The 8,706-nt window shown below is 60.3% G+C and overlaps 1 protein-coding gene across 8 annotated transcripts in view; it reads right to left on the bottom strand.

Annotated features, from left to right (window-relative positions):
- Positions 1-1,005: 1,005 nt before the first annotated feature.
- FAM53A (family with sequence similarity 53 member A) overlaps positions 1,006-8,706 on the bottom strand; it is a 28,800-nt gene continuing 21,099 nt past the window's right edge. For all 8 annotated transcript variants that reach the window (XM_034672233.1, XM_034672232.1, XM_002924417.4 and 5 more), the window contains one exon: positions 1,006-1,768. In XM_034672233.1, the coding sequence (XP_034528124.1) occupies positions 1,457-1,768 (312 nt within the window). In that variant the 3' untranslated portion in view covers positions 1,006-1,456. The remainder of the gene's footprint in view (positions 1,769-8,706) is intronic.

Genomic DNA, 8,706 nt, shown 5'->3' with positions numbered 1-8,706 from the left:
GGACACCCATGGGCACCAGCATGACCCCAAAGGCCCCTCTTAGTGCCAAAGGCTCCTTTGCCTTGCAGGTGTCCCACTGGCTCTGGTCCCACTCCAGACCCACCCGTGGCCAAAGGTCTGCCAGGCCCAGGAGGCCGCTGAGGACCGAACGTGACTCAGTGTCCCAGGGGAAACGGCTCGGCCACACCGGGATCATTTATCTCTCCTCTTCAGGCTAAACCCGAACAGCTCCAAACAGCCCCCCACCCCGTCCTGTCCAGGCAACAGCCCAGAGGGGCCCAGATGCCAGTATCTTTGTAAACTCCCCCATGGTTGAAAGCCACTAACCAGACAGGCGAACTGTTCTAGAACAAACACAGGCTGCTTTCTGCACTCGTCTGCACAGCACATCTGCTGAGACACAGGGTGCCTGCTCTCTCGGGAGGCCCACCAACGAGCAAACAAGACGAACCAGCCATCTCCGGAGTCTCAGGGACCCTCGGACTACAGCCTAGAGTTTAGGAGGAAAAAAGTTCTCCAACGGTCATCGGAGAAGCCATGCTGGCCACTTCTGACTTCCACGAACGCACTGTCAGCCCAGTGCTGTTGGATGTATCCATGCGGTAGGAGGTCAGTGCAGGGCAGGCCGGAGGGATCGGCGGTGAGCTGTAGGACCCCCCATCCTGCAGGGAAGGGGCCAGAGGACCGGGCTGAGAAAGCAAACTGGCATCCTGCAAACTGGCACCTCCCGTCTCTGCCCACCCCCCATCTACATCCGCACCAGGGACGGTGGTCGCCATGAATGGCTGTGACCTGGGAAAATGTTCTCAGGGGAAAAAAAATCAAGAAAATTTCTCCAAAGGTTACCACTGTTTTCTTTCACTACCACAAACTGCGACTCCTACCCAAAGCTCCTGAGGTCAGGGTCTCGGGTAGAAACCCCCCATTTCCTTAAATGAAAATCCTGTGCTGCATGAGACCCATGGGCCCGAGGCCCGACTGCGTTCAGCCAGAAAGAAACACAGGGAAGCCAACGCCTTTTATTGAAGTCAGACCAGGTGCCGCCAGGACCACTGTTCCAGTGCTCCCGAGTACAGACACCGCCGCACGGTGCTCCGGGGAGCAGGCAGGAGATGGGCAGCGGCGGGCTGGCTGCCCGGCACTCACGGACGACAGCGCCCAGTGGAAGGGCCGGACCCCATGCCCTGCATGGCAGGAGTTTCAGAAAAGGAACACACACCCACACTGGGATCGGCCCACAGGCTCCCATTTCATAGAATGCCCTTCCGAAAATTCGTTCAAAATAGAGCAGATTTCTCCAGAACTGTAAAAGCTATAAAAATCCAAAATACTTTTTTAGGAAAGACTGGATCAAAATTAAACCAATGTTCAAAGTTCTGCGTAGCCCAAATTCTGTCCATGCGCTGAGAAGAGACTGGGGGCAGCGGCCCCGGACCCCCGACCCTCCTGCCTGGGGTCAGTTGCTCTCGATCTGCCCCAGGTCCAGCTCGCCGCGGCCGGGAGGGAAGGCGCCTTCCTCCCCAGCGCCGTCCCCGTCACTGGGGTCCTCGCCACTCCCGCCCTCACTCTCAGCGGCCAAGGGCTCCCAAGAGGCCCAGGGGCCGGGGACAGCGCAGCAGGGCCTGGGGCGCACGCTCAGTGGGCTGGAGCCGGCCGTGAGGACGCCCATGCGGCCGCGTGAGTCACACAGGGCCAGCTCCACTTGGGCGCCATCCTCCTCTTCATCTTCATCATCAAGGGAGCAAAGGCTTTTTGAATTTTTTAAAGTCTGCAACAGAAAAGATACGGGCTGAAAGCATTTCCACAGGGTTACACAGGAGGCAGCGTCCCACCGACCCAGGAATGGGTCCCCAAATTCACATAAAGCATCTCGGGTTCCCTGTGCATCAGCCGCACAACCACACTCAAGCCTGCCCTGCGTGCCAGGCCTCCGCTGCTGACCCAGGGTGCTGCCACGCGGAGACCCGACTCCCTGGACGGGCCGATGCTGCCTCTTTCTGACACCCCCACCCCCAGCCAATTCTTCCCCGTGCTGTTAAAGATGGCAGCTGCCAGGGCCGTCCCGCCCGAGACCAGAGCTCTCCCCCAACTGTCCACTGAGGTGGCACCGCTCCCTGGCTATTCCACAAGGGCCGGAGACCCAGCAGGCCACCCCAGCCCTGCTTACGGTTCCCAACCCAGGAACTGGGAGCGTGTGCTGGCCTCCTCCCCTCCCTCTGGCCACAGCCCCCTCCAGAACACACACGACGGCAGCCCCTGGGCACGGCCAGGGCCCCGTCCCCCCGACACCACCCCTGGCCCTCACCCTGAACTTCTGGCCCTGCATCTTGGGGCAGCACCTGTGTGTGTGGTCCACTGCACAGCCACACCTCTCTTGGAGCGGCCTCCCACCCTGGCCCCCCATGGCTCCGCCAGCCCAGTTGTGACCTCAGCGACTCTGGGGTCAGTCTCCTCTCCAGGGCCACATGCACGCTGCCCCCACACAGGTGTCAGCACGCGGTCCAGGGCTTCTAAAGGGCATCTGCACCACACAGGGTGGGCAATGTGCGAGCCGCGGGGGTGCGGGGACGCAGCCGCTGCCACGCTCTCACCTGGGCTCTGGCCCCTCATCTGTGGGCCCAGAACACAAGCTGAGCAATGCTACACCATCGAAACCCAAACCTTCCCGAGCCAGGACGCGTCTCCTAACAGACCATCTCTGGCTAGAAAATTTCCTAGAAACAGTCCCACAGCAAACTCCGGTGAACGCTTCCCCCTTAGGAGATCGGAGTTCCTCTTTGAAATCGGCACTTTAAAGGAAACTATTTGGCTGTATAAAACAAACGGCCTGACCTTTCCTGTTGTTCTATAATAATTAAGCCGCTGAGAAGTAAAATTCTAACGATTCAATCTTTAAAGATACAACTGGTCACATAGTTTGGTCACAGAACGAGGACTCGTGAAATAACATCTTCTTTACACAAATGGAGATGGATTTGACAGTGACGGTCACTTCTTGAGGACACGGCCCATTTCTGCAGGCCGGCTGGACGTGGCCCCTCGCCTGGCCCCCCGCCGGCTCTCGCTCTGCCCCTGTCCTGCTCCACACGTGGGGCTCCGAGCCCACGGCACACACAGGAGCTGGCAGTGACCGGACGGTGGTGGGAGGACGGCTGTGGAGAGTCCTCTGTCTCTGGGCCACGAGCCCATGTACGAGCCGCAGCTGGAAAACGGCAGGCTCAACACAAGCCTACTCGGGCCGCCTGGGAGCCGTGGTGACCGCTCGAACCTACACTCTCCAGATGGGGCATCGGCCGCCACCTCGCTCAGGGTGAGCCCCCACACAATGCTGGGGAGGACGGGAAGCCAGGCTATGAGGCCCACGCCAACACGTGTGACCAGCTCCCTGCTGCTGCTGCGATCACTCTGGTTTCAGGTCACCCGCATCGAAGCAGATGAGAGGCTCCGGATTTTAAAGGTTCCTTCAACGTGTGTGCCATCTGGGGGGATGCTGCAGCCCCAGAGCCAGGCCCAGACATCCTGCAGGGTAAGAGCACGTGCCCAGCGCCTTCACCACCCCAAGCTGACATACCAGCTCCACTATGCTGATGAGACTCTCCAGGGAAAACAGAAACGTGCCTGTGAGCCACCCCAAATTCCCTTCAAGGAACATCCGGGGTCAGGGCAGCCATGTGTGCGCTGGCTGAGGCGCCAGACCATCTCCAAACCACAGCATGCGGATCTGCGCTCCTGGAGAGCACGGCCCCAGCCACGTGTGGGAGCTCATAGTGTCTCTGCTCAACCAGACCAGACCCTGCCCACGGGGGCCCATGGCAGCCCAGCCCTCCCGAACACCAGGGCTGAGCAAGAGCCCCGGGGGGGCCCCAGCTGCCTGCAGGCTCCTGGAGCCCAGCACCCACGAGCACTTGTCCAATCAGGGCTCTGGCTGTGGTGAGAAACACGGATGCACCAGCAACGAAAAGCACCACGGGGCCCACGTGGCAAACCCTAGTGCTACCCTCAGCTGGCAAAGGGAGAAGGGTGGCCTGGCCCAAGCCACTGAGGCCTGCAGGGCTTGGAACGTCCACACCGCAGTGGGGGGTACGCAAGCAGGTGCACGTGTGCAGGGGGGCTGAGCGTGTCTGAGTGTGATGGGTGAGGGAGCTGTAGTAAGGAAGCCAGCTGAGAAGCAACTGGATCCCTAGACCCCCTCTCCCACTTCCGGGCGAGAGCAGAATACGGACACTTTCAGATTCGCAAGGTCTCCCAAACCACGCCCTGCTGGCACACCTTCCCAAGAAACTGCTCCACCAAATGAGACCATGGCGAGGGGAGCCGCCGGGCACGTGTCGAAAGGGCAGGTGAGGAGCCGGACAACCCACACGCCCGGACGCCACGGACTGCATGTGAAGCCCAGGTGCCTCCCACCCACACCCACACCCCACCACGTACAGAGCACCAGGGCCGCCGGGCACCACAGCGGCTGTGCTGCCGACGGAGCGCATACACGCCTTGCTGGCCTCCTAGGAAGTGCTGACGGCTGCAGACCCCCGAGCCCCCAGGGAGAGCTGCAGCAAGCGTGCTGGAGCCGGACAAGACGGGGCCGCGGCCACAGGACGGCAAGCCAAGACCTCGACTCTAGGGCCGCAGACGTCACGGTCTGTTCAATACCGCCCAGGTCTCCAATAAGCACAACGGCCGGAAGGAGAAGGGGCCCCTCCACCTGCAGAGACTGGCTCACCCGCGTGTCCCCGGCCCCCCCAGCCACGCCTACACTGCCTGACCCGGAGAACGGGTGCAGCAGGATGCGGGTCTCCCTCCTCCATCCCCCAGAGCCTCAGGCCTCTGCCCACCCTGCTCTAGGAGGTTGTGAAAAGGTTGTGAACACCCCATCTGTCCAACCCCAGCTGACCCACCTGCTCGCCTGCTGCATCCTCTTTCACAACTATCTCATTCGACCACCTACTCAGGGACTTTGGGATGAGATGCCACGAGTCACCACCCAGCCGTCCACTTGGACCGCGAGTTGGTGCCCTTGTCCTCGTAGGGGACCCTCCCCCAGAGAAGAGCCACAGCTGGGTCCCTGCCAAAACCCCTAAAGCACCACGTGGGTGACAAAAATAAAGACAAGAACCAACATGTTTATGGGACAAAGTGACAGAAACCCGTAGTTGAGTAACAAGCTATGGGTCACCAGGCCTGCCAGGCCACACGGGACAGGCAGGTGGCTCCAGCCGGCGGGAAGTGAGTGAGTGTGCCCCCCCCATCCGCCCCCCAACTGCAGCCACCCTCCTCGGGTGCGGAGTCTGGCACGGAGGCCATGCTGACCCAGAGGCAGGGAGCTACGCGTCCAAACCACAGGCTGGAGCAGCTTTTCAAGTCCACCGTAGACGGCTGAATATCTCCCGCACGTCATAAAAGCTTCTCAAAGCCCCGAAAACACACAATTTCATAAAAAAACCAGCACCTGTCCCCACATTCTGCTGGAACCATGACTAATTTGCACATTTTCTATAATGATATTTTAATTTAACTTCGAAACCTAGCTTTGGCAATAAAAATAAAAAATTCTATATGTTTTCCCACGGAAACAATTGCTTATCCAGAATGGGGATTTAAGAGGCAGCAGTGTCCCCTCCTTGCTGACCAAAGCCAACCCTCAGGCCCTAATTGGGCCAGAGCAAGGTGGCCCTCGAGCCAAGACTCGGGCTGGTGGGCCATCCCCTCCGCGTGCCCACCGTATGGGGCAGGGCAGTGGGCTGCTCAGACATCCAGCGCACCACGTCCAGGCCTGCGGTCGAGGACCCTGCGCTCCCCCGGCTTCAAGCCAAGGCACAAACCCGGCGTGCGGACGTCGGGAGCACCAGGCCAGGGCACACGCACGGGGGAAGGATGCAGTCCCACCTGCGCTTGCACCGAGAGCCACCGAGGAGCCACCGAGGAGCTCCTGCCACTGCTCACAGCCACACCGTCAGGTGGACAACAGACACACCCAAAGGCGGGCCCTGGGACAGCCATCTAAACCCTGCCACGTCCTGCCCTGAGTCTCCCCCACTGTGCTTTGCCCAGGCCTGTCTGGGAAGTCTTGTGTAAACGTGAAACCACCTCGAGAGAAGAGCGCGTTCGGGGTCTCCAACTACAAACCTGACAGGACGTGCCCACTTCCCACAACCAGCAACATGCTCTTCAGAAGGGCCCCCGCCCCTGGACAGCACAGCACATCAGGGTGCACGGGAGGTCTGGGCACACACGTGGCACCCAGCAACGCCTGGGGCCTCTGCACCGCCAGCCGCCCGCAGAGCCCAACGGCCTGCGCCCTCCTCCCACACGCACGACAGCCGCCTGCCCACAGCCGGTCCTCCAGCGCCCGAGGGTCACACCTGCACTTCCAAAGGTGTTTTTAAGCTTCCTGCTCCCTTCTCTTCCCGCAACCTGCAAACCCCCATCAGTGCCCATCCCGTTTGTAGGCGACATCTAGTTGAACACACTGTGCCCCAGAAAAACCCACGGGCCTCACCCGAGACATGTGAGTCACCAAACCCGGCCACTGAGCCACTAACAGCTCGACTGCTGCTTCTACCCAGTGGTAGGTTGAAGACAGCCAAGTCTCCCAGACACGTGCTGACGCAGTAGGAGGTACGCGTTTAGCCTTTGCCCATTTCTGGCTCCCACCACCTAAAATCCTCGGAACCTCCTGAGTGATGGCATAAGGGGCGTCTTTTGTGATTCGTAACGAGCCCTGTTCAACCATACCTGCGGTTACGATACTGTGACCCCTGGGGGCCCCTAGCCAGCTTCGGGATGGGGCAGTGGACAGAATGACCACGCCAGGCTTAGTGGGTTGGACTTTAAGTCCCCCACCCCCACACCCCCTCCAGGGACAGAGCCTGGGATGGAGGGCGTCAATCTCAGTGGCCAGTGATCTCATCTGTCACACCTGGGCAGTGGAACCTCCATAAAACCCCTGCACAGGGGGTGGGGGGGGATCTGGAGGGCTTCCAGCTGGGGAGCATGTCTGGGGGCTGAGCGGGTCGGAGCTCTGCACCCCCTGCCCCATACCTTGCCCTGCCTGTCTCTTGCGTCTGGATGATCCCGAGTTGTGTCCTTCATGATAAATGGGTAATTAGTTAGTATAAGGTGCTTTCTGGAGTTCTGTGAGCCGTTCCAGCCACTTATGGAAACTGAGAAGGGGGCCGGGGGAACCCCGATTTGTAATCGAGCTGGTGGGTGGGAGGTACGGGAGGGATAGGAACCCGGGGTGGTCTTGTGAGGCTGAGCTCTTAGCCTGCAGGGTTTGCACTCACGGCAGCTAGTGTCAGAACGGAGCCAACTGTCAGAGCCCGGCTGGCGTCTGCAGAGCCGGAGACCTGTGGGCAGAAGACCCGCATGCCGGGCGCCAGAGGCGGTGTGTGCAGAGACAAGTGCTGATGGGGCGCGCTGGCCGTGAGCGGCAGGTGGAGACACCCTCTGTTTCCAGAGGCGGCAGGGGAGCTGGTGAGGGTCGGGGCTGCAGCCCGACGGGGGGCTGGGCTGGTGCTGGCCTCCGTCCCCCAGGCCACAATCAGAGGTGTCCGTCAGCTATCACAACTGCTCATAACATCTCTATCTGCATACTTTTGATTATTCACAACATCAGGAATAAAAGAGACAGCTGTGAACACACCAGATTAAAGATTTTAAAAGTCCTAGAGATACAATGAGTAGCTCTGTGTCCCAACCTGACACCTTAAATGCAATGCCATTTCCCAGGTACAAGTAACTTCGGGAAGCCCTAGTAGATTGCTCCAGAGACACTGAGTGTGCAGGTGTGTTCACCTCCACACACACCCCAGGCCCAGATGGCGTCCCAGTGAGCCCCCAGCAAACCTCACTCATGACGGCTTGGAAGTGGCTCATCTGGCCCGTTGAGCCTGTGGGTGACACAGCCCTGCGGAGCGTGAGCGTGCAGGGGACCCCGAGCAGAGCCGCCCAGCTGAGCTGCAGCTGGATGCCTAAGCCCTGGAAGCCGCGTGGGCTAAGTGTGGGCTGTTACACAGCAACCGTGGCAGGGTGCCAGGCTAAGCAAGGCAGCAGGCCGGTGATGCCAAGGACTCGGGCAGAGAGGCTGATAGATCCCGGGGCAGGCTGGGGGAGCTCGAGGATTTGGGGGCAGGGGGTGCCCAACAATACACCAACAACAAGGGAAAACATTTGAGAAGGACAAGCAGGGTGACTGCGCGGCTCAGTTGGTTGAGTGTCCAACTCTGGTTTTGACTCAGGTCAGGATCTCGGGGTGTGAGATCGAGACCCGGGTCGGGCTCTGTGCTCAGCAGGGGGTCTGCTTGAGATTCTCTCTCCCTCTGCCCCTCCCCAACGCACCCCCATGCCGCTCACATGCTCGCACTCCCTCTTTCTCACTCACTCTCTAAAAAGAGACAGATAAGCAGGCTTCACATCTCCCGGGCTTTGTTTCCTTGGGGCTGCCCGTGTCAGTGCCCCGCCCGACACTGCACCCTGTCCTTCTGCTTCTAGCTGGTCTGCCCACGTGACTGCTGAACCCCGTTCAGGTGTGCCCCGTCCTGCACCCTAGCTTGCCAACTCTGCTCCACGGCCTCCCACACAGAAGGTGGTCATGGCCGTTCCACCCCAGGGAGGGCGGGGGACCCGAGAACCGGGGACATGAGGGGCCAGGATCCTAACATGTCTGCACACACATGCACACAGGGCTGAGGACGGCTCACACCCCGC

This window comes from Ailuropoda melanoleuca, chromosome 11 (genome assembly GCF_002007445.2).
Source record: "Ailuropoda melanoleuca isolate Jingjing chromosome 11, ASM200744v2, whole genome shotgun sequence".
NCBI lineage: Eukaryota > Metazoa > Chordata > Mammalia > Carnivora > Ursidae > Ailuropoda > Ailuropoda melanoleuca.
This window is presented reverse-complemented; position numbering and strand designations above follow the sequence as displayed.